The 26,073-nt window shown below is 35.4% G+C and overlaps 1 protein-coding gene across 3 annotated transcripts in view; it reads left to right on the top strand.

Annotated features, from left to right (window-relative positions):
• VPS13A (vacuolar protein sorting 13 homolog A) overlaps positions 1-26,073 on the top strand; it is a 260,053-nt gene that overhangs the window by 136,998 nt on the left and 96,982 nt on the right. For all 3 annotated transcript variants that reach the window (XR_004029357.1, XM_003267439.4, XM_003267441.4), the window contains exons 34-45: positions 6,149-6,296; positions 10,123-10,276; positions 16,903-17,030; positions 17,401-17,570; positions 18,128-18,345; positions 19,045-19,277; positions 20,478-20,570; positions 21,066-21,422; positions 22,419-22,520; positions 24,024-24,182; positions 24,346-24,601; positions 25,890-26,050. Coding sequence is in view for 2 of the 3 variants with exons in the window: in XM_003267439.4 (XP_003267487.2) it covers positions 6,149-6,296; positions 10,123-10,276; positions 16,903-17,030; positions 17,401-17,570; positions 18,128-18,345; positions 19,045-19,277; positions 20,478-20,570; positions 21,066-21,422; positions 22,419-22,520; positions 24,024-24,182; positions 24,346-24,601; positions 25,890-26,050 (2,179 nt within the window). In the remaining variant the exon portion in view is untranslated. The remainder of the gene's footprint in view (positions 1-6,148; positions 6,297-10,122; positions 10,277-16,902; positions 17,031-17,400; positions 17,571-18,127; positions 18,346-19,044; positions 19,278-20,477; positions 20,571-21,065; positions 21,423-22,418; positions 22,521-24,023; positions 24,183-24,345; positions 24,602-25,889; positions 26,051-26,073) is intronic.

The following is a 26,073-nucleotide window of genomic DNA, read 5'->3' as shown; positions in this document are numbered from 1 at the left end:
ATATTTATTTATTTATTTATTTATTTATTTGTTTTTTTGGTTTTTTTTTTTGAGACGGAGTCTCACTCTGTCGCCCAGCCTGGAGTGCAGTGGCGTGATCTAGGCTCACTGCAAGCTCCGCCTCCCGGGTTCACGCCATTCTCCTGCCTCAGCCTCTCTGAGTAGCTGGGATTACAGGCACCCGCCACCACGCCTGGCTATTTTTTTTTGTATTTTTTTAGTAGAGACGGGGTTTCGCTGTGGTCTCTATCTCCTGACCTCGTGATCCGCCCGCCTCGGCCTCCCAAAGTGCTGGGATTACAAGCGTGAGCCACCGCGCCCGGCCAATATTTATTATTTCTTTCTGCTTACTTTAGGTTTAATTTTGCTCTTTTTATAAGTTTTTTTAGGTGATAGCTAAGATTATTGATTTGAAACATTTCTTCTTTTCTAATATATGACGTTCTATAAATTGGAGTACTTTATAATATTGTGCTATAAATTTTAAGTTACTCTATAAGTCTGTGTAGCTCTCTTCTCTCTGGTATTTTATCATATAAACTAGCTACCTTGGTTTCTCTTGGACTCTCAGCTCTTATCTTCTCTACTCTGGGGCTTTCCTGGCCTTCCCCTGGGTCCCCCCTCCCTGTACCATGGCCTGTTAATTATGGTAAAACAATAGTAAACTGGGACAATCGTAGGGCTCACCTCATTTTTTTCCCAACTCTTTGGAATCACTATCCATTTTTGATGTCTTGTGTCTTGAAAACTATTTTTAAGTAAATTTTGTCTGTCTTTTTTTTTGGAGGGCAGGGTTGTTTCAAGCAGGAGTGTTAACCCATTCATGTTACTCCATCCTAGATGGAAGGAGAAATTTCTGTCACTTGAGCATTTATTAAGCACCAAATCTATCCCAGGCATTGTGCTAAGAATAAGAAATATAATAGTGAGCAATCTTTATAAGGGATTAATAAATAATCCCTACCTCATTGGGTTGTTGCGGTAGGTACTGTTTAATAAATATAGTGGGCTGGTGCATAAAATGGGATCACATTTTGAAAAGGTTCTAGAAATAAGGTCAAAAGGAGACAAAACTAGAGGTTGGAAGGATAGTTTGGTAACTATTGCAGTAATTCACATAAGAATTATAGGTGACTTAGTCTAAGGTAGGGGAGTGAAGTAGTGGAGAGCTAAACAGAATTTATAGTAACTGATGGTTGAATGGGTGTGGGAGTTAAAGGAGAAGAGAAATTAAAATTCACTTTAGGTTACAGGCTTGGAAATCAGCATTTGATGATGATGCACTTCACTAAGACAGAACAATGCAGAAAAACCCAGTAGAATAGAGATAGTAATTATTTCTCTAATGAGCAAAGTAGCCTGAAAGTGGTTGCATGACTTCTACATGGAGAGATCTGGAAAGAAATCCAGAAGGCAGTGGAATATATGTGCCTAGGTGATGCACATGGGTGATGTTGTTTAGACTTCTAGGTTTAGGAGTTCTTAGTAATAATTTGTGCTAGTCACTGAAGCCATTGGAATGAGCACAGTCACAAAGAAAGCTTGTAGAGTGGGACATATGAGGAAGAATGCTGAGGAATACCAGTATTTAAATAATTGACAGAAAGAGGAACCCTCAAAAGAGACTAAGGAGCAGACAGAGAGATGAGAAACCAGGAAAATGTATTTGAGGCAGCAGTGAGGGTCCTGCTGATATTGTTAACCATGAATTAATAGTATATCATTTTTTTTCATGCAGTACTTGGTATTTTGTATTTGGAATCCAACAGTCAGTTGGATTGAGACAAAACAATTTTTTGCCAAGCAGGTGTGACCGAAGGTAGTGGAACAGGATTTTAATGATTGAGAATCATGTTGATGGATAATGGAGAGGTGATATGGTTTGGCCATGTCCCCACCCAAATCTCATCTTGAATTGCAGCTCCCATAATTCCCACATGTTGTGGGAGGGACCTGGTGGGAGATAATTGAATCATGAGGGTGGTTCCCCCATGCTGTTCTCATGATAGTTAATAAGTCTCATGAGATCTGATGGTTTTAAAAGGGGAAACCCCTTTCGCTTGGCTCTCATCCTCTTTTTGCCTGCCGCTGTGTAAGATGTGCCTCTGTGTCTCCTTTACTTTCCGCCATGCTTGTGAGGAAGGGGTCCAGTTTCAGTTTTCTGCAAATGGCTAGCCAGTTTTCCCAACACTATTTATTAAATAGGGAATCCTTTCCCCATTGCTTGTTTTTTTTCAGGTTTGTCAAAAAATCAGATGGTTGTAGATGCGTGGTGTTATTTCTGAGGCCTCTGTTCTTTTCCGTTGGTCTATATATCTATTTTGGTAACAGTACCATGCTGTTTTGGTTACTGTAGCCTTGTAGTATAGTTTGAAGTCAGGTGGTGTGATGCCTCCAGCTTTGTCCTTTTTGCTTAGGATTGTCTTGGCTATACGGGCTCTTTTTTGGTTCCATATGAAATTTGAAGTAGTTTTTTCTAATTCTGTGAAGAAAGTCAATGGTAACTTGATGTGAATAGCATTGAATCTATAAATTACTTTGGGCAGTATGGCCATTTACTACAATGAGATACCATCTCACACCAGTTAGAATGGCAATCATTAAAAAGCCAGGAAACAACAGATGCTGGAGAGGATGTGGAGGAATAGGAACACTTTTACACTGTTGGTGTGAGTGTAAATTAGTGCAACCATTGTGGAAAACAGTCTTTTTTCACAGTTTTTTTTCAAGGATCTAGAACCAGAAATACCATTTGACCCAGCCATCCCATTATTGGGTATATACCCAAGGGATTATGAATCATTCTACTGTAAAGACATGTGCACACATATGTTTATTGCAACACTGTTCACAATAGCAAACCCTTGGAACCAACCCAAATGCTCATCAATGACAGACTGGATAAAGAAAATGTGGCACATATACACCATGGAATGCTACGCAGCCATAAAAAAGAATGAGTTCATGTCCTTTGTTGGGACATGGATGAAGCTGGAAACCATCATTCTCAGCAAACTAACACGGGAACAGAAAACCAAATGCCACCACATGTTCTCACTCGTAAGTGGGAGCTGAACAGTGAGAACATATGGACACAGGAGGGGGAGCATCACACACCGGGGCCTGTTGGGGTGGGAGGCAAGGGGAAGGATAGCATTAGGACAAATAATTAATGTATGTGGAGCTTAAAATCTAGATGATGGGTTGATGGGTGCAGCAAACCACCATGGCACATGTACACCAATGTAACAAACCTGCACATTCTGCACATGTATCCCAGAACTAGTATAAAAAGAATTATATTGTGTTTTGTGTTGTAAATAGCTTTTTTCTTAAAAATATGCTGTAAATTTTCCATGTCATTATTTTGAGTGCATAAATTTTTCCAAATATTCCTGTTTTTAGAAAATCTAAATCTGCCTTTTGTTAGAAATTTGATTCTAATATATATATACATTTTTGCTGTTATAAATCACACTATATTGATGATTGATATCTTTATTACATCAGTACTTACGTAATTGTCTACTCATTTCTTTGGGATAATTCATTTCCTGAGGATGAGTTCCTAGAAATAGAATTACTCAGTTATAGAGTGTAGCCAGTTTTTCCGGAAATAATTTTAAAATAATTGATAATTGAAAATGCAGTTGCTGGGCATGTTGGCTCACGCCTGTAAACCCAGCACTTTGGGAGGTTGAGGATGGCAGATTGCTTGAGCTCAGGAGTTTGAGACCAGCCTGGGCAACACGGTGAAACCCCATCTCCACAAAAAATACAAAAATTAGCTGAGTATGGTGGCATATGCCTGTCATCCCAGATACTTATGGGACTGAGGCAGGAGAATCACTTGAGCCTGGAAGATTGAGACTGCAGTGACCTGTGTTAATGCCACTGCATTCCGGCCTGGATGACAAAATGAGACTGTCTCAAAAAAACAAACCAAACCCCAGAAAATGCAGTTTAGTTACAACTTCTTAGAAAGCTCATAAAGAAAAATAGGAATTCATGTTTGTGACTATGTTCTTTATATATTAATCCAACTTGACTGCAATTTAGCAAATATTTATTCATTATATGGCACATGCCAATCATCTAAGTACTGACAAAAAGCAAAGAATAAGATGAACATAGTTCCTGCCCTCATGAAGCTTTCATTCTAATTGAAAATATAGAGGACATAATAAACTATTAAAATGCAATATATTAAATGCAGTGATGGGAAAAGTATAAGGTACGTGTGGGAGCGCGTAGGAAAGGTGTATTTAATCCATATATTGGGTAGTACTGATAAGAAGTTTTTTCAGAAAGTAATCTTTCGACGTAACAGTTTTCTTTCTCATAGTTTGTCCAAAGGACAGAAATTTACTCAAAGATATATAGATGAAGATATAGATATAGATATATAAAATCCAAGTATTTATTATGGTGAAGAATTGGAAAATATGAAATTTTAATAATAGAAGGTTAATTAAAATACTAGTATAGCCATTTATTCTAATATGGCTATTAAAATTATATATGCATCCTAGCCTACAGAGGATAACTGAAAAAAAGAAAAGAAAACCTATGTGTGCAGCATTCCCTATAGGGCTTTTAGATTCCTTAACCTATTACCATTAAGCGGAGATTGCAAGCATGCAGACATATGTAAGTTTGGTGTCACTCTATCATTCATTCATTAAATGGCTTGGTACCAGGCATTTTGGGAGATCCCTGATGAACTCTCATATTTCTCTCATATTGATTAAATGATTGCCAAAATTCTACAGTCATGGTGTTATACCTTAATTTAAGGATTTGCTGCTAATTAAAATATAAGTACATTATTGAGGAGTAATACTTTGAGATTGTCACTTTGAGGTACAATGGGAGGCTTCTATGGTCACATTGTTACTTGAAGGGGTTCAATTGACCTACTACATTTTTGTTCATTCCTGAGCATCAGTCTTACCTTTATAAGTGCTTGGAAAGGCAAATATAGTTCAATTTAAATTGTATGTATTCAGCTATTTTAACTCATAGAAATAAAAATTTCATATGGTGCTACTTATTTTTTATAAAATAAGGGAATATGTGATATTCTGTTACTTATCTAAATCAGTGAGTTAAAATGTTTTTATAATGGTGTCTTATATAATGTTTGTTTACAAATTACATAGAGATAATTTTTTTTTTTTTTTTTGAGACAGAGTTTTACTCTTGTTGCCCAGGCTGGAGAGCAATGGCATGATCTCAGTTCAATGCAACCTCCGCCTCCTGGGTTCAAGTGATTCTCCTGCCTCAGCCTCCCAAGTAGCTGGGATTACAGGGGCCCACCACCACGCCTGGTTACTTTTTGTATTTTTAGTAGAGATGGGATTTCACCATGTTGGCCAGGCTGGTCTCGAACTCCTGACCTCAGGTGATCCACCTGCTTTGGCCTCCCAAAGTGCCGGGATTACAAGCATGAGCCACCACTCCTGGCCTACATGGAGATAATTCTTATTTTAATGGTTTACTATACAACTTAACAACTTATATACTTTTGCACTTTTTACCATATTACAAAATTGTATTTAAAAATACATATTTCTCCTTTTTCCTTTTTTTTCTTTTTTTTTTTTTTTTTTTTTTTTGGAGACAGGGTCTCGCTCTGTTGACCAGGCTGGAGTGCAGGCAGTGGTGCGATCTCGGCTCACTGCAACCTCCACCTCCCAGGTTCAAGCAGTTCTCCTACCTCAGCTTCCTAAGAAGCTGGGACTACAGGTGCATGCCACCACGGCCAGCTAATTTTTGTATTTTTAGTAGAGATGGGGTTTCACCATGTTGGCCAGGCTGATCTCAAACTCCTGACCTTAAGTGATCTGCCCGCCTCAGCCTCTCAAAGTGCTGGGATTACAGGTATAAGCTACTGTGCCCAGCTCTATTTCTGTATAATGTGGAACACTCAGCTCAGTGTAAGTCACCCAGGTTTTTAGTGGGATAGAACATCACTCAACTCATTTTGACAGATAAAAAAAGAAGCCTGATAGATTTTTTTCCCTTTATACCCAACAAATTATTGATTTCTGCTATTTGCATATAAAAGGATAAATTTAAGTTAATCTTTTTTTAACTACCTGAATGTATATGAAACAATTTAAAAGAACATTATCTCTACTTATAGATCTCAATTTATTAATGATGCATACCAGGAAGTACTGGATCTACTACTGCCATTAAATCTTGAGGTGGTGATTGAACGAAATTTATGCTGGGAGTGGTACCAGGAAGTTCCTTGTTTTAATGTAAATGCTCAACTGAAACCTATGGAGGTAACTTTTTTTGGATACTTACCAATTTTTGTTTTGCTTGTTGGAAAATATTACTTGGGGACATAAGGCATCATTCGAGTGGAATTTGTATATACATAATCACCTTGGTCAGAATTGAAATAGTGATTATATTAAACTAGAATTCATTTAAAAATGGCCTCGATTTATTCTTTTAACAAATATTACTGGAGATAAAGTGGCAAGGAAGCAATGACATTGTCTCTGACTTCATGGAACTTTCCAGTCTAATGCGGGGGTTGGTGGTGATGGTGATCTGGAAGGTATACTAGTAGTTAGTAAAAAAGTAATCAGACACATAATTAAAATAGTTATAAATTGTGGTAAATTTAATGAAGGACGCAAATAATAGGCATGGTGCTGTAGTCAATTAGGTATATTAATATAGAATTTATTGGAAAGACCTAGGTTAGAAATACTAATTTTGGAGTCACCAGCATATAGATGGCCTTTAAAGCCATGGAAATATATGAAATAATCTATACAAAGGAAGAGAAAGTATTAGAAGAATTCATAAGTTGAAAATGAAAATGGCAAATGTGTCACCACCTTAGTTTTACTTTCTTATTGGTTGACATTGCTTCAAAGATCTCTCATGGAACTGCCCACAAGTTCATATTTTTTTCCCTTGACTGGATGAAAGTCAAAAGTGTGTCATAGGCTTTGCCGAAGTGATAGCAACATACACTCTGGGAGGTTTCTTTAAGAAACCTACTTACCAAATCCTTCTCCCCACCTCCCAGTTTCCCTTTCTATTTCTTTCTGTAAAAATTTTATTTATTAAGAGAAAACCATCATTTTAGAGATTTCAGACTTTTTTTTTTTTTTTTTTTTTGAGAGGGAGTCTCGCTCTGTCGCCCAGACTGGAGTGCAGTGGTGCAATCTCAGCTCACTGCAAGCTCCACCTCTGGGGTTCATGCCATTCTCCTACCTCAGCCTCCCGAGTATCTGGGACTACAGGCACCCGCCACCACGCCCAGGTAATTTTTTGTATTTGTAGTGGAGACGGGCTTTCACCGTGTTAGCCAGGATGGTCTCGATCTCCTGACCTCGTGATCCACCCCCCTCAGCCTCCCAAAGTGCTGGGATTACAGGCGTGAGCCGTCACGCCTGGCCGAGATTTCAGACTTTTAAGTCAAATGTATATTCAGAGCATAAAACATGATGGCATTATGAAAAATCTTAGTGTGTAAGATCATAATGGCTGCTTTAACTTATAGGGTAGGAGATGGAAGTTATCTTAAGATAAATATTTGAAGTCTATTTGTATTGGTAAGATAACAGAAACTTATAAAACATATAGAAACTTATAAAACATAAATAGTGTGTTCCACCCAGCATGCTGGGGCAGTTGCCATCCCACTGGGCCCAGTTATTAGGCATATTTGCGTGGGGCAGCAAAGATACTGCTTTCTCGTGCTCTTCCCCAAGTAGAATCCATACAGAATGTCCTGGTGATGCTGCCGACAATCTGCAAGTGCCCAGCTGCCTTTTGAGGCCAACCCTCTAGGATAAAGTTGGGGCTTCCCTTACTCTGATTCACCTGAGTAGTTGTTTAGCTGCTGTTACAGCTCACCCCAGAGCCCAGATATTTGTTCCCTCCTGGGCCTCATCTTCTGTGTCAGGGAGCGGCTAGAATTGGTTGTGAAATCATTTTGTCTAATGCATCCAGACCAAGTGGAGCAGCTTGTGATTTCTGACTTGTCAGATTTTCAGTGGTTGCATACACAGCCTGTCCTGACATGTAGATACTGCAGATCAGCAGCCCCGGGATCCTTACAGTTCTTTGAACTTCCTCCACTGAGCTCCGGGCAAAAGTGAAGGAAAAGTGCCAATTAATAATCAGTATTTGAGGTGCATGCGACAGACGGATACTAACTGGAAGACATGGTTTAGAAGTTGTAATATTTAATTTCACCTTATTATATGAACTCTTTTTGCAGTGTCTGTTACATAGTTACAAAATAAGTGTCATGAATAAAAGAATGAAGGAATGAAAGCTTAAAAAAACCCCAAAACATTAGTAGTATGTATAAGGTACACATGGACTTAATTTTAAAACACTAAATTAATGTATGGTCTTTGAAATGCAGTCAAAGAAAGCTTGGTACAAGTAAAACTTGTTAAATATTGTGGGATTCAAATTATCTCCTTGGGGTCGTAACAGCTAAAAATCCTTTTTGTTGTTTTGACAAACTTAGAAGTGAGCCAAACTCAAATATCTTTTTTACATTATTTCTGTTGTGTTAGAGTTCTCCAGAGAGAGAGAGAGAGAGTGTGTGTGTGTGTGTGTGTGTGTGTGTCTGTGTGTGTGTGTGTAAAGAGAGGGAAAAGGGAGAGACTTAGTTTAAGGAATTGGTGTACATGATTGCGGATGCCACCAAGTTCAAAATCTACAGGGTAGGCCAGCAGGAAGGATACCCAGGGAAGAGGTAGTGTTGGAGCTCGAGTCTGAAGGCAGTCTGCTGGCAGAATTCTTGCTTGGAGGAGGTCAGTCTTTTTTTATTGAAGGCCTCCAACTTCAATACAAAACGATTGGATGAGGTCCACCTTCATTATGGAGTGTAATCTGATTTACCTAGAGTCTAGAGATTTAAATATTAATTTCATCTAAAAAATATTTTCACAGAAACATTTAATGTTTGACCACATATGTAGGTACTATGACTGAGCCAAAGCGACATACAAAATTAACCATCACAGCTATTAAGGCAGGTCTTATGCTGTTGATTTGGGACTAAATTTGTAACAGCTAGGATTTGAAATTGGCTGTTTATTTTTTTTTTGAGGCAGAGTCTCTGTTGCCCAGGCTGGAGCGCAGTGGTGCGATCTCGGCTCTCTGCAATCTCTGCCTCCCAGGTTCAAACAATTCTGCTTCAGCCACCTGAGTAGCTGGGATTACAGGTGTGCACTATGCCCGGCTAATTTTTGTATTTTCGGTAGAGTCAGGGTTTCACCGTGTTGGCTGGGCTGTTCTCTTAACTCCTGGCCTCAACTGATCTGCCCACCTCGGCCTCCCAGAGTGCTGGGCTTACAGGCGTGACCCATTGCACCTGGCCTGAAATTATTAGCTCTTTGAGTTAGTTCCTAGTTTATGTGTGGACCTAAGCATATTAACCATTTAGCTCAGCGTCTTACAAATATAAATATAAATATCAGGATTGCATTAGCTGGGCATGTTGGTGCATGGTTGTAATCCCAGTTTCTTGGGAGGCTGAGGTCAGAGATTGAGCCCAGGAGTTTGAGGCTGCAGTGAGCTAGGATTGCACCACTGCATGCCAGCCTGGGTGACAGAATGAGACCCATTTGCTAACTACCTAACTAACTAAATACATTTCAGGATTATATTCCATATACCTAGGACTTCTTCGAGGTTCACATAAAATAGTTCATATAAAACACATTGTGAACTCTAAAATTTTTGATTAACCAAATGTATCATTTTTTATTATTCTACATTTGTAAAATGAGGTGCTTACTAACCAAAAAAATCCAAAGTAGATAGATAACTACTTAAAGTTCATTTTAAAGGTTTAAAATTACTATATTATTTGGTACATTAATAACAAATAGTTATTTATTCATAACTTCATTGGTATTAGCACCTAATTTAGTTCTATATTTCACAAGCTACTAAAGAGCGCATGGTCATTTAGAAAACTGAATATTCAGTTTGTAAAAATGTCTAATTGGTGTGGTGGAGGATTGAAACAGTCTTTCATTTTTCTCCTCTTGAGAATTTTAACTGCAGTTAAATTCTGCAATGAAGTAGCAGTGCTAAAAAGAGCAAATCTTATTTTTTTAACAGTTCATTCTTAGTCAAGAAGATATAACAACTATTTTTAAAACATTGCATGGCAATATATGGTATGAAAAAGATGGTAGTGCATCACCTGCTGTAACAAAAGACCAATACAGTGCTGCTAGTGGAGTTACTACTAATGCTTCACACCATTCAGGAGGTATGTTTTTAACTTCAAATTTCTTTCTGCTTTCCTCTCTTTCTCTCTTTTTTCTTCTGTCTTCTTCCCTCCCCTTCCTTCTATCTTTTCCCTCCTTCCTCCCCTCTTTCTCCCTCCTTTCCTTCTTTCTTTCCTTCTTTTTCTTTAGCTTGGGCAAAATAAGATTTGTAAATCTCTTTCTAATCAGTAATTCCATTCAGACATCTCTAAATTGTCTGTGTTATTAGTCATTGTGTTGATTTTTTTTTCTTTGAATGAAAGTTCCTAGTCCTGTTGTTAACAAAATTCCTCAATATATATTCATGTTTTCCTGACTTCCTTGTAGCTCCTCATTTTCCATTTTTCTCCCCTTCCCCCATCTTCTCCCTATCCCTAGTGTGGCATATATCCCAAACGAATCTTTTATATTGATATTAGGAATATCAAGGTATTAGAGGTGCAAAGAGAGGATGATTATTAGTAGATGGTGGAGTTTAACAAATATTTGGGAGATGGATGGAACGGAGTAGAAGGAAGCAGAACTTAGAAAGAGGCTTCATCTAATGTTGGATCCAGTGTGCTCTGTGGAATGTGGCTGGTTTCGGAGTTCAGCACCAGCGCATACAGAGGGTCAGTTAGTGCTGGGATGATGTTGCTGCGTAAGCATAAAGTTCTTATTCTGGCCTTATAGGGGATCCTCAGACCTACCTACCTCAAAATGAAACCTACTAGTTCACAAGACTCACCTTTGCCAAAGCCCTGAGGTGTTACACAGCATTTTTACTCAGGGAGAATCCTAACAGAAAACCAGCTTTACATTTGCAGCATTGTAGGAAACACCACCCTTACTAGCTGGAATAATCAAACCAGTCCTTTATTGTTAAATATGAATGGTCAGATATGAAGAAAATTATAAAAGCCCCAAGCATGAATGAAACTAAGATAAATAAAATCGTGTTTTCTGAAGGAAACAGATAATTGAAGTGACAGAAAAGGAAGCAGACAAACAAAAAACAAACTCTGACATTCTAAGAGGATTTTGAGAAGATAATACAAGAAATGGATCCCACCAGCACCACCACCTCACCCAAGGATAGGAGAGTTGCTGGAAATCCAAATATTATTGCTGAAAATTTGAAACAAAAACACTGAACATGTAATTAGAAGTATTGAGTTGGAATATTTGGTTGAGGCAATCTCCCATGACAGAGAAGAAAAAAGCACAGGGATGGAAAATGTGATAAAACTTAAGAGTGATGTTTTAGTTCAGAAGGTCCAATTCCAGAATGAGTGTTACAGAAGAAATAATTGAGGAAATGGAAGGCAATTCCTTAAAGAAGTATAGTACTCTCCTTTTACCTGCAGGGAATATGTTCCAAGACCCCAGTCGACGCCTGAAACTTTGGGTATTACCAAACCTATGTTTGGATAGTACCCAAACTATATTTTTTTCCTATACATACATAGGTATCATAAAGTTGAATTTATAAATTAGGCACAGTAAGAGTTGAACAACTAATAAAATAGAACAATTATAACAATATACTGTCATAAAAGTTACGTGAATGTGGTCTGTCTCTCAAAGTATCATAATATTTTCAGACCTCAGTTGACCTGACCACAGGTAATTGAAAGTGCAGGTAAGGGTGAGCTGCTGTAAACTGTCCAGACCTAAGTAAATATTGAAGGAAGCTCTTAGCTATAATGAATCTATTGAGTTTCCAGCAGATTGGGTAAACTAAGATTCTACATGCAAACACATTTTCATGAGATGTCAGAATGGTAAAGCTAAGATTTTCTGAAGTTTCAGAAAAAAAAAAGGCTGCCTGTCAGGGACTTAGAAAAAAATGATTGCATGATCGATTTTTGTTGTTTTTTATTTATCATCAGTAAAACATGATGGAATAGAATTCCTGGATGGTAGAAGACAATGGAAGAATCTATTCAGAATTCTAAGGAAAGTGGTTTTTGAAGCTCAGATTCTATACACAGCCAAGCCATCACCCAAAATGTGAAAAGAAAATAATTCTCAGATTTCCTGTGACTCAGTTTTCTTAGACTTCTTCATACCCATTCATAAAAGAAATTAGTTTGAAAATGTATTTCAGAAAGTCAGGAAATCTAGGAAACAGGAAAATATGGGGTTAAAAAAACCTAGGCCTACCCAGGAGTACATTGAAAAGGAATCTCCAAATTATCTATGTGAATAGGCTAGAAATTAATTGGCTTTCATTAAAAAGTAAACGAGAATGCTTTAAGGAAAGAAAAAAGCCACGTGGAAGAATGTCCTATAGAAGAAAAATAGCATGAATTCCACATAGTATGTAGGATACAGAGTTAGCTATATTATGTAACTGATACAGACAGGAAAGTGTTTTCTGTTGTTAAGAAATTTCTATACCATGTTGCAGAAGTGAAGTGGACTAAATTTTGCATAATTTTGGGCCATCGTTAGAATGTGAGAAGAGAACCTCTTATTTTTCAGAGATGCACTCATTGTGACAGTGTAGCAGCAGAGGCAGTATTACTGTAAGTCTCATCATTGAAAAATACTACATGGTCAAATGGTATTTCTAGTTCTAGATATAGCAGCATGATTTATAGTCCAAGGACTATAAATCATGCTGCCATAAAGACACATGCACACATATGTTTATTGCGGCACTATTCACAATAGCAAAGACTTGGAACCAACCCAAATGTCCAACGATAGACTGGATTAAGAAAATGTGGCACATATACACCATGGAATACTATGCAGCCATAAAAAATGATGAGTTCGTGTCCTTTGTAGGGACATGGATGAAACTGGAAAACATCATTCTCGTAAACTATCACAAGGACAAAAAACCAAACACCGCATGTTCTCACTCATAGGTGGGAATTGAACAATGAGAACTCATGGACACAGGAAGGGGAACATCACACTCCGGGGACTGTTGTGGGGTGGGGGGAGGGGGGCGGGACAGCATTAGGAGATATACCTAATGCTAAATGAGGAGTTAATGGGTGCAGCAAACCAACATGGCACACGGATACATATGTAACAAACCTGCACATTGTGCACATGTACCCTAAAACCTAAAGTATAATAATAAAATTTAAAAAAATACAACAATGGAAGAAAAAAAATAAAAATACTACATGGTCATAGTTAAACAACACATGGAATACTTCTTATGTAAATAAAAAAGTAAATATTATGAACTGTGATAACTTAGAAGTAAAGACATTACTAACCAAAGCTGTAAAGAGGAAGATGGATCAGAGGAAACAAATAGTAAGGGCTTAAAGAGTGAGACACAATGTCTGCAATTGATGTAACAAGAAATAGATGTTTGAATATGTTATTTTAATCGTTTTCTTCTGGAAATTTTTACACATATACCAAAGTAGAAGGAATGAGGTAATGAACCCACATGTACTCATCACCCACTTTCACTAATTTTTTTTTTTTTTTTGAGACAGAGTCTCTCTCTGTCGCCCAGGCTGGAGTGTTGTGGCGCAATCTCGGCTACTGCAAGCTCTGCCTCCCAGGTTCACGCCATTCTCCTGCCTCAGCCTCCCGAGTAGCTGGGACTACAGGCGCCCCCCACCACGCACAGCTACCTTTTTGTATTTTTAGTAGAGACGGGGTTTCACTGTGTTACCGAGGATGGTCTCGATCTCCTGACCTTGTGATCCGCCCACCTCAGTCTCCCAAAGTGCTGGGATTACAGGCGCCCGCCACCACGCCCAGCTACTTTTTTGTATTTTTAGTAGAGACAGGGTTTCACTGTGTTACCCCGGATGGTCTCGATCTCCTGACCTCATGATCCCCCCGCCTCGGTCTCCCAAAGTGCTGGGATTACAGGCATGAGCCACCATGCCTGGCCCACTTTCACTAATTAATATCATGTGGCTGCTTTGTTACTGCCTGCACTCTGCTCTTCCCCCTTCTTCCTCCAGCCCATAAGATTATTTTAAAGCAAATCCCAGATACTATACCATTAATTGCTATTTTTCCATAAGCAATAAGGACATTACTTTTTAAATATAGTAACATCATCACCCTAAAAATTAGCAATGCTTCCTTAAGACCATGAAAATATCCAGTTAGGGTTCATCTTTCTCCTGAATGTCTCATTACAAGGTTTGTTTTTTTTTTTTAAATAATGATAAAAGTGTCAGTTCACAAAGAAGATGCAACAATCCTAAATGTGTATATACCTAATAACAGAACTTTGAAATATATGCAGCAAAATTGACAGAACTAAAGAAGAAAATACACATATACAGAGTCATAGTTGGGGATTTGAACACACCACTCTTGGTAAATGATAAGATATGGACAAAAAAATCAGAAAGAATATAGAAGATTTGAATACAATCAACAAACTTGACATAATTAATGTAATATAATGTTACCATCAGTTGCAGAATACATTTTTGTTTTTAAACAGTTCTGGAATGTTTACAAAGATGCACCATTTTGTGGACCATTAAATTTTCTGACCACATTGGATTAAATTAGAAGGTAGTAACAATAGGATGTGAAAAAGCTTGAACAATTTCTAAATAACCCATAGATCAAAAAGAAATGAAAAGGAAAATTAAGAAGTTGTTTGAACTGAATGATCATGAAAATAAAATATATCAGAATTTGTGGAATGCAACTAAAACAGTGGTGAAAGAAATTGGTAACTGTAGAGTAACATATTAGAAACGAATAAGCTTTAAAATCAAAGATTAAATCTTCTACCAGCAGAAACTAGAAAAAGAATAGGAAATTAAACCCAAAGTAAATGAAAAGAAGACAGTAATAAAAATAATAGAATCCAACAAAAGAAAAACAGAGAAAATGTTTAAATATATGAGTATATTTTTTCAAAATTTCAGATTTCTGCTCATTAGAGATACAGTAACAAGATAGGAAAAACCCAAGCCTCAGACTTGATGTATGTATCTTTTATCCAGAATACGTTAGAACTTTTATAAATTAATAGCAACTTCTTAAAAGCAAAATAATGACCAAAAAGATTTAGATACTTGAGAGAGGATGCTATGTAAATGGGCAGTGAACACATGAAAATTTGTTCATATAATTTTTTTTTTTTTTTTTTTTTTGAGACAGAGTCTCGCTTTGTCACCCAGGCTGGAGTGCAGTGCGCGGTCTCAGCTCACTGCAAGCTCCGCCTCCCGGGTTCATGCCATTCTCCTGCCTCAGCCTCCCGAGTAGCTGGGACTACAGGTGCCCGCCACCACGCCTAGCTAATTTTGTGTACTTTTAGTAGAGACAGGTTAGCCAGGATGGTCTCGATCTCCTGACCTCGTGATCTGCCCACCTCGGCCTCCCAAAGTGCTGGGATTACAGGCGTGAGCCACCACGCCTGGCCGTTCATATAATTATTTATCAGAAAAACTTCACAGTTCACCAGATGAGATAAGTTGTAGAAGACTGACAACACCAAAGGTTGACGAGAATGTGGAACAGCTGCAGTTCTCACATACGACTGATAGGAATGTGAAATAGTATAACGACTTTGGCAAAGAGTTTGGCAGTTAATATATACCTACCTTTAACAGAGCAATTCCAGACCTAGGTATTTACTCCCACCCCACCTCAAAATAACTGCATATATACACAAAATGACTCATTTAGGAATACGTATAGCAGATTTATTTATAGTAGCCCAAATCTGGAAACAACTCAAATGTTCATCAATAGTAGGATAAACTATTTCTTTCCATAGAGTGCATGACTAGCTGTAAGAGTGAACTACTTGTACATGCAGCAACATGGTTGAATCTCAAAAACATTATGTTGACTGAAAGAAGCCACACACAAAATAGTACAATCTGTATTACTCCATTTATATGGAATTAAAAAAATATACAAAACTCATCTATGATGATTGAAATTAGAATGGTAGAGAGGTTGGGGATTGGCTAGCAAGTGTTAAGAGGGAACTTTCTGGAGGGATATAAGTGTTCAGTATCTTAATTGAAGTAGTGATTACGTGGGAATATACACTTACCAAATTTCATCAAATAGTTCATATAAGATACATGTATTTCATTGTATGTAAATTTTTATCACAATTGAAAATACATTACCTGGCATAATGGTACTTTTCTCTGAAGTTAGATATAATGAGAATTAGAAAGTGCTGCTTTTTCATTTTAAGCTCATTTAATATGTGCGTATAATGCCTTGATTCAAAATTTAAATGTAGAAAACAAATTTTGAATTCTTCTGATTAGTAGAAAAATTTTTTAAATGTCTCTTGGTTTTAGTTTTTTAAAGTAAAATTTGAATACTGAATTATGTGCCAGGTACTGTAGTATGCATTTTACCTGTGCTATTTTACTTAATCTCCAAACATATTCAGTGATTAGTTCTGTTTTTCCTTGGAACAGAAGTAGAAACAGAAGCATCAAGAGGAAACAGAAACACCAAGTGTTCAATTAATATTCCCAAATTATTATGGAAAGAGTCCTAAGCCAGAAGTTACTGAGTTTTACATCTGAATTTTCTAATATTTTATTTTCTTGAATGGCATTTTACTATACCTGTTTAATAATTCTATTAAATCTATTTCAAGGGTATTTTAATGAGCTACTTTTCATGATATTTTCTTTTATTAAATAACTTTAATTTTTTCAAGGAGCAACTGTGGTGACAGCTGCTGTGGTAGAAGTACATTCACATGCCTCACTAGTTAAGACAACACTAAACATGAGCTTCAAAACTGATTATCTCACCATGGTGCTGTATAGTCCAGGTCCTAAACAAGTAAGTCCAGGAAGAAAAGAAAATGTATTTTCACATGTGAAATTTGCATAGATAGATGTTTTTAAAATAACAAATGTTAATATTTAACATGTATTTTGTAGTATCTGTCCCTCTGAGAAAAATGGTTGATCTGTTTAATAATAATTATAACTATTTCTCTTTTAAATGAGTTATCATATAGCTAATGTGAAAAATAAATTGTAAAATTAAAGTGATGTGTATATATTTTTGGCCTTTCATTAGAGCCCTTTGGAGACAGAATTTTGATGTTTGTTATAAGCAGAGGCAATAATTTGTAGTAGTTCACATCATAAAATACACTTTAGACTTGTGTTTCTTTGTAATTTTGTATTGGTTTCTCCTTTCATAGGCTTCCTTTACAGATGTTCGTGATCCTTCTCTGAAACTTGCTGAAATTAAATTGGAGAATATTATAAGTACTTTAAAAATGTATACAGATGACTCAACATTTTCTTCCTTCTCATTAAAAAACTGTATTTTAGATGATAAAAGACCTCATGTCAAGAAGGCAACTCCTCGGTATGTATTGTAATGATGTTCTAAGGTTTTACTTGAGAAATCGTTGATATATTTTACAGAATTCATCTCCAGAGTTGCACATTCATTTTCTGAGTGCATCCTCGTAGTACTCGGTTAACATTTAAAATGTCCTGGTTCTGTTATGTACTATTCTTACTGGATAATTGATAGATTGGTTGAGTAAATAGAAATAATCAGTGCAATTAAATTGGTTTTTACATTCCTTAAATTACATTCTCCAATATAAATCTAATATAAATTATTGTTAATGCATGCTAATTGTAATGGGAAGTACATAAAAAATTGAAAAGAAAAAATATCCTGAGATTCAAACTCTTATAATTTATTGAACATACACTTCCTCATTTATGATACATTTGTGTTCCAGAAGTTTGTAAGTTCATTATTTGGAACACTTTATGGATCTTCCCAAGAGACATGACTTCAGAATGCTTTTTTTTTGTCAGTGAAAGAGATGAAGTCTTTGAGTTTTACTCATATGTTTGATTACTTCTAAGTTACTCACACATAGGAATTGTTGTTACTGTGTTTTCCAGAATGATAGGACTGACAGTTGGTTTTGACAAAAAAGACATGATGGATATAAAGTACAGGAAAGTCAGAGATGGTTGTGTGACTGATGCAGTCTTTCAAGAAATGTATATTTGTGCAAGCGTAGAATTTCTGCAGACTGTTGCAAATGTCTTTCTTGAGGCCTACACCACAGGCACTGCTGTAGAAACCAGTGTGCAAACATGGACTGCTAAGGAAGAAGGTTAGTTATTGGCTAAAATATTTAATATTTGTTTTATTGAAATGCTACAAGAGGACTTAACCTTGATTAGCCTTTTAGATCATCAAAGTAAATGCTTTAACAAATTAAAATTTTATTTTTCAGAGTAGAAGGAAAACCTTAATGTGTTTTCTCGGAGGATGTATAGTTTGCATTTTTTAAAGGTGTCAGTATATATTTCATTTAAAAATTATGAAACCTATGTTAGAACAAGTAATTGTACTTCTCTTCAGGCAGTAATTTGAAGGAATTTGTCTAGTGGGAAAAAACAAGCAGAGCAAATAATGAACCAACCATACCTTTTCACAATTAAGATAATATTTCAATTTAAAGCACTCATTTATTTTTGTTGTATTTATTCCTAGCTTTTAACATATGGTTTCTCTATTATCCTTTTATAGTATGTCATTTACTGTGGTATAGTAGAAAGAGTATCAAGTTGAGAGTTAGAAACTAGGTTAGTTTCTAGGCTTTCCAGTTAAATAGTGGAGATTTCCCATCATTTAAAAATATTCTTATGCCTGTAGCTTCTTCAAGTCTTCAATAAGGGTTGTAGTTGATTCCTTTGGGATCTAAGATTCTTTTGTTTTACTTTTTACTATTACTTCATTTTAATATTTTCTTATAAAAAATTAATCATAATATATAGCAGATATTTTAATTTATTTTTATTTGTTTTAGTACCTACACAGGAATCAGTGAAGTGGGAAATTAATGTTATTATTAAAAATCCTGAAATTGTGTTTGTGGCTGACATGACAAAAAATGATGCTCCTGCCTTAGTCATTACAACACAATGTGAAATTTGCTATAAAGGTAACCTTGAAAATAGTACAATGACTGCTGCTATTAAAGATCTCCAAGTGAGAGCCTGCCCGTTTCTTCCAGTCAAGAGAAAAGGCAAAATCACTACTGTGAGTTAACTATTTGATCATCTGCTTAATTGTAAACTATTTTGGATGTAGTGTATACCATTTTAGGAAACAAAAACTACCTACATGCTTTCCAACCGTGCTCTGTAAAATGTCTTTCTCTCTGCTTAGAGAGCTTAATTTAGAATATTATTTACCAGCTTTGAAACTCTTTCATTCTTCCAGATGCTGCTCATTATTGTTAGTATTTGTGGGAATATTATCACTAAGAAGTTGGGTTCATCTTGACACTTTTCAATTAAGATCTTACTTTGACTTTCTAACCATGTCAATTCCAAATTGCTCTTTGGACTTTTAAGACTTTCTGCCAGTTGTTTGCTGTGTTGTTTCAGTTTTATTGTTTTAACTTTTTTCTCCCATTTGGATGTTTTTGCTCAAATAATGAGTTTTTCCATGTCTCCATGTAACTTCATTTGAACCTTCAGCCATTTGCTTTGACATACTTCACATTGATATTTTACTCTCTAGTAACCTCTTGGCCTTCCTCCTCTTCATAACTCTACTTAAAATTCATTCCTTCACAGACGTCTTTTCAAGTTAACTGGCTGACTTCCAGCAAATACTTACAAAAATATTTGAGCTTCTGAAGGAGTAATAGAAGCATAAGTTTTTGTTTGTTTCTTTGTATTTTTTTCCTGATGCTTGGTATGCATCTATAGAAGCATAAATATTCTAAACATTGTCACCATAGAAATATAAGATGTAATTTTGATACAATGAATACATATATATTAGGATATGAGATAAACTGTTGCCCAAATTTGCAAGACAGTTGGCCTTCCACTAAGCAGAGAGAGAATAGAAAATGGAGGGTATACCAATTCTCTCTTAGTTTTTGACTTAGAAGTTTTAAATATATATTTCTTCTATTCACATCTTTTTTGGCTTGAACATAGCTGTATGACCACACTTTACTGCAGTAAAGGTTGGAGAATGTGGTATTTTTTTCTGAGCTACCTTGTGCTCAGATAAAACTTCTGTTACTGTGGAAGAATAGAGCAGATATTAGGTTCTAGATGTCCTTTATATGGGATAATTAAGGAGTGTATTATTAAGTCACTTTTTAAATAGTTATTTTTATTTAACTTGTTTATTTGACATACCTATTACTAGGAAAGTCTTTAAATAGAAATATTTTTATATTTAAACATTAATTTAGTGGTATTGATTTTTCTCTCATAGGTTTTGCAGCCCTGTGACTTGTTTTATCAAACTACTCAGATAGGTACAGATCCACAAGTGATCGACATGTCAGTAAAATCCCTGACACTAAAGGTAAATTAAAATATAATCATTTGAATATTTAGTAAACTTAAAAAAAGTAGTAAAGCCTAGAAACTTATTATAGCAAGTCTTTTAATTGTTATGCAAACAAAATAGGTTTATTTGTGTTTTTGAAAATATGTTTTTATGAGATATTTACAAAGTAATATTATTTAATACACATTTTATAATGAATGTTATTCTATATTTTATTATTTACATTTGTGCGGTTAACATCTAATATCCCTAATAAATATTATTGAAATTACTTTATACTTCATCAGTTTAATAATATCTGCAAGATTCATGTAAATATTTTAACAAGTCACAGTTATGGTAATTCAAAAAATTTTATAAACAATAAATTGTATCTTCTATTGTGTGGTAGTAATGTTAATTCAATATTTAATTTCTCATAATCCTTCATCATATATATTTAATATTTCTTGACGTAGTATGTTTGAAAGTGTTTTGTATAGACTTACCATTAATTTTTTTTCCATTTAGGTTTCACCAGTTATTATAAATACTATGATTACTATAACTTCAGCACTGTATACAACGAAGGAAACCATCCCAGAAGAAACGGCTTCTTCTACTGCACATTTATGGGAAAAGAAGGATACAAAGACTTTAAAAATGTGGTTTCTTGAAGAATCAAATGAAACTGAAAAAATAGCTCCCACAACTGAATTGGTACCCAAAGACGAGATGATAAAAATGAACATTGATTCTATTTTTATAGTTCTTGAGGCTGGAGTTGGTCATAGAACAGTACCTATGCTTCTGGCAAAGTCACGTTTTTCAGGGGAAGGCAAAAACTGGAGTTCCCTAATAAATCTGCACTGTCAGCTTGAGCTAGAAGTAAGCATATTTTTCCAGTTTTATAACAGATAATGATACATATGGAATATTATGACAGATAATGATACATATGGAATATTATGGAATCTTATGTAGCTATTTAAGCTTATTGTAAATATGATATTGGGTCAAAAACTTTTAGAAAAAAGTTTTCAAATTTTGCCCTTGAAAATTGCTTTTATGTATACATTCCTTTTACTTTTAAAGTACGTGTCCACATTAAGTTTATATTTCAACTGATTTTATCAACTTAAAGATAATATATTATTCGACAGTTGTTGATTAGATTCAGAATTCTTTTTTTTAAGAGTTAAATTAAGGCCAGGCCCAGTGGCTCACCTGTAATCCCAGCACGTTGGGAGGCCAAAGCAGAAGGATCGCTTGAGCCCAGGAGTTCAAGATCAGCCTGGGCAACATGGTGAAACCTTGTCTCTACTAAAAATACAAAAAATTAGCCAGTGGTGGTGGCTCACACCTGTAGTCTTAGCTATTCAAGAGACTGAGGTGGAGGATCACTTGAGAATAGCTGGGAAGTCGAGGCTATGGTGAGCTGAGATCTCACCACTGCACTCCAGCCTGGGGTTCAAAGTGAGACCTGGGTACAAAGTGAGACCCAGCCTCAAAAAAAAAAAAAAGAAAAAAAAAGAGTTAAAGTTGAATACTTTTTTTTTTTAAGGATATAGACAGAATTTCTGAATATGTGTATAATAATCTCTTCTAATAGAAATATAAAGATTTAGAAATATATGCCTTATACTTTTATGTAATGTAGAATCAAGGAAAGATGCTTAAAAAGGGATTTTATCTGGACTAAATTGTGAAGAGCGAATATGTACTGTGAAGTTAGCCAGGTGAGGAAAATGCTGAGGGAGTGCTTATAGGAAGCTACTGAATGGCATGTAGACTGGTTTTTATATAGAAGAAATAACAGGGCTAAAAAACATGGTGGGAAACAGGATGGAAGATCATTTTTCATTTAAAAAATTCTCTCTGTAGGTGCATTATTATAATGAAATGTTTGGTGTATGGGAGCCTTTGCTTGAACCCTTAGAAATTGATCAGACTGAGGATTTTAGACCATGGAATCTTGGTATCAAGGTATATCTATATATGTGTATGTGTTTATATATATATATGTATTTTAAAAGACTGTATTTTTTTAAGAACAGATTTAGGTTCACAGCAAAATTGAGAAGAAGGAACAGATATTTCTCATATACCACCTACTTCTGCACGTGTATCGCCTCCCCCTTTATTAACATTCCCCCATCAATGTATATTTGAAGTCTGAAAAAATTTTCCAAAATTGAGAATGTTTATACCACACTTGACACTTTATTTTAATCACAACAAAGTTCAGGTTGTCTCATCATGAGCCTTGCCCACATGCTTCCTTGTTTGCCCTCTGAATATAATTTTCAAATCTAAGGCCAGTGTTGCCTATGCTTCTAATACAATTATGTAACAAGTATTATGTTACTTGTTACATAATTTAGAACAATTTAGAACATAATTTAGAACTAAATTTAGAATAACTTAGACATTGTTCTAAATATTTTAATCCTTACAACAACTCTTGGAGGAAGATAGAGTTTTTATTTAACATGTGAAGGGACTGAGACCAGGGAGGTTAAGAGACTTCTTGAAGTAATAATAGCTACAAAGTGGAAAAGATGGGATGCAAATCCAGCTGCAGAGGGGTTAAATCCACTCTAAATCACTCTGCTGTAATACCTCTGTCATCTTCTTGTAGGTTGTTGTCTATCCTGAGTTTCCTTCATCCTTTGGGTGTGTGCGTGTGTGCAGGAATGTATATTATTTGTTTGAAATATATTGTGGACTTATGTAATCATGAGAATCGGGGCCTTTAGGTGGATGAAATTTTGCTTCTGAAGCAAGAGACTGCAGAATTACTCACGTGTTTCCTACCTAATGATGACTTGGTCAACCTGCAGACAGATTTTCAGTGGCTTAAAGCCAGTTAAAGTAACAACAGAGGTGGCTAGCTTAACATGTTGAGCTCTTTTCATATTAGATCACTTAATTTTATTTTCCAGATATTTTAGATGAAGGATTTGAAAAGGAATTCCTTGGTGGTTTTTAGGTTAGAATACACATGGTCAGTGGATCTGTGACTCCTAAAAAATGGTAAAGGGTATTGATTCTTATGAGCTCTAGGTTTATAACACTGTTCTGCTGCTAGTGTCTGCCTTTGTAAGTCTCTAGGTTTCTGTTCTTTATTATTAGCATGACCAATACATTAATTTACTTTTTTCTGAGTTTTTATGTTGCTTTGAAGTGTGTGCTTTTATATTCAGATCCCAGGTACACATAGTAATTTTAGGTTTTTATTTTTCCTTCTAAATTGTATCTGCCATTTTACTATCACTGATGATGACATGATTTATTTTCTCTAATACTTCTGTCCTGTATGACGTTAGTTGGCTGATGTCCAAGTAATTTCAGTAAGGCAATAGAACTTACTGAAATTAGAAAAGATAAAATGTACTGGTCTCTCTAATGTTGTTATTGGGATTTGTTTAGTTATGTTGTGTTCTTAGAAGTAATTTTTTCTTATATTTCTATGATTTATCATTTTAGATGAAAAAGAAAGCAAAAAAGGCCATTGTTGAGTCAGATCCTGAAGAAGAAAACTACAAAGTGCCAGAATATAAAACTGTCATCAGTTTCCATTCAAAAGACCAATTAAACATTACATTATCCAAATGTGGTCTTGCAATGTTAAACAATTTAGTCAAGGTAAGAAAAGAAATTTGAAACTTTAAATATTGAGATACTTGTCTGATTGATCTGTCTGTTGAATAAGAAGTTTAATAACTTAGTTGTCATTTGTCCTTTACTGTTCTCCTTGTCATTTAATTTTACACATTTCATTTTATTTAGGATAACTCTTTCTTATTAGGCATTTACAGAAGCTGCCACTGGATCTTCAGCTGACTTCGTAAAGGATCTAGCACCATTTATGATTTTAAATTCCCTTGGACTTACTATCTCTGTTTCGCCAAGTGATTCTTTTAGTGTACTCAACATTCCTATGGCAAAATCATATGTATTGAAAAATGAAGAAAGTTTAAGTATGGATTATATCCGAACCAAGGACAATGATCATTTCAATGCAATGACCAGCCTAAGCAGCAAACTCTTCTTCATTCTTCTTAGTAAGTAGTTGATATATTACCTTCCTGGGGCTATTTTGTTTTAAATTACAATTTACATGTTATTTTACTCTTTTGCAGAATCTTAGCAAGGTTTTTTTTTTTTTAATCTCCTTTCTAATAGGTCAAGAACTGTTTTTTGTCTTTGCAGTGTCTTGGTTACTATTGTTACTAAAACTTTGTATTCCAAACTCTTTATCCTCTGCATTATTTAGAGCATGGCAATTTACTGCTTTGTTGTTGGGAGGAAAAATATTAGATCTCGCCCTCATTCAGCTTTTATAGACCATAGATGTTTAGATGTTTGTGGGGGTTCTTTTATTCACATTTGGTATCAGTTGATAGTATTCCATCAGTTTTGCAACTGAATGAATTCAAAGTTTGAATTCATGCAAATGGCAGTTTTTAATGGCTTTAGGATTTGTAAATTTTTTTTTTATGTTCTGCCTGTTGAGATGAAGGTTTTTTCCTTTGTCTTTTCTGCTTCCCAGAAGTTTTTCATTTTTATTGGAGGTGAAGTATATACATTCTTAAAGTGTCATAATATGTAGTCATTGTGAAGTTGAATAGTCCCAAAGCCTCACCTACACCACTTTTTGATACTCTGGCATTTAAGTAATTATTGAGGAGGGCATCATTTTAAAGGTTAATTAGACATAGGAGGGTAGGCTGCTAAAATAGCTTTTGTTTCTAGTTAGAAGATAACGTGTAACAGGTGTTTCAGGTGTTGTCATAGCGTTGTAATTAATGTTCTCAAAAATTTTACCTCTTTTAACATTTTTATGGTTGGGATGGTAAATGAAATTTATGCAAGTAAGTAATTTTATCCCCAATACAACATGTATTTTAGGTAAATATATATAAAATTTTATTTAATCAAGTCCAAGATATAAAGGAAAAGTGACACAAGTTGTTGGAAAAATTAAAAACAAAAATTGTAGTCACCTTGATGTTTACCAATGTCTACCAAAAGGTATTATGCTCTGGTTATTCTGACAGCAAGCCAGAGATCAGTATTCTTGTATTTTACATCACTTGCTCTCATTACTCATTTTTGAAAGGTTTGCTATTGTTGTCTTGGGTTAAATTCCTGAATGGGAGTTTTTTAATGAATTCTGTGGAAATATATGGTGGCTTCTTAAAATATCCCTTTTATGGACTATATCCAAAGACTCTAGTGACTATTATTTATAAGTTTAAGAATCATCTGAAATTTCTAATATGTAATATATGTAAAATTAATATGTAATGAATTATAATAAAAACTTTTAAACATACTTATTTAATTTAGCACCTGTTAACCATTCTACTGCTGATAAGATTCCTTTAACAAAAGTGGGACGACGTCTGTACACTGTAAGACACAGAGAGTCTGGCGTTGAAAGATCTATTGTTTGTCAAATTGATACAGTGGAAGGAAGTAAGAAGGTCACAATTCGCTCCCCAGTGCAGGTATGAAATGATCAATTTTGGGG

The sequence above is a fragment of the Nomascus leucogenys genome, chromosome 1a, assembly GCF_006542625.1.
Source record: "Nomascus leucogenys isolate Asia chromosome 1a, Asia_NLE_v1, whole genome shotgun sequence".
NCBI lineage: Eukaryota > Metazoa > Chordata > Mammalia > Primates > Hylobatidae > Nomascus > Nomascus leucogenys.
The sequence above is the reverse complement of the archived record's forward strand: the minus strand, read 5'-3'. Positions and strand labels throughout refer to the sequence as shown.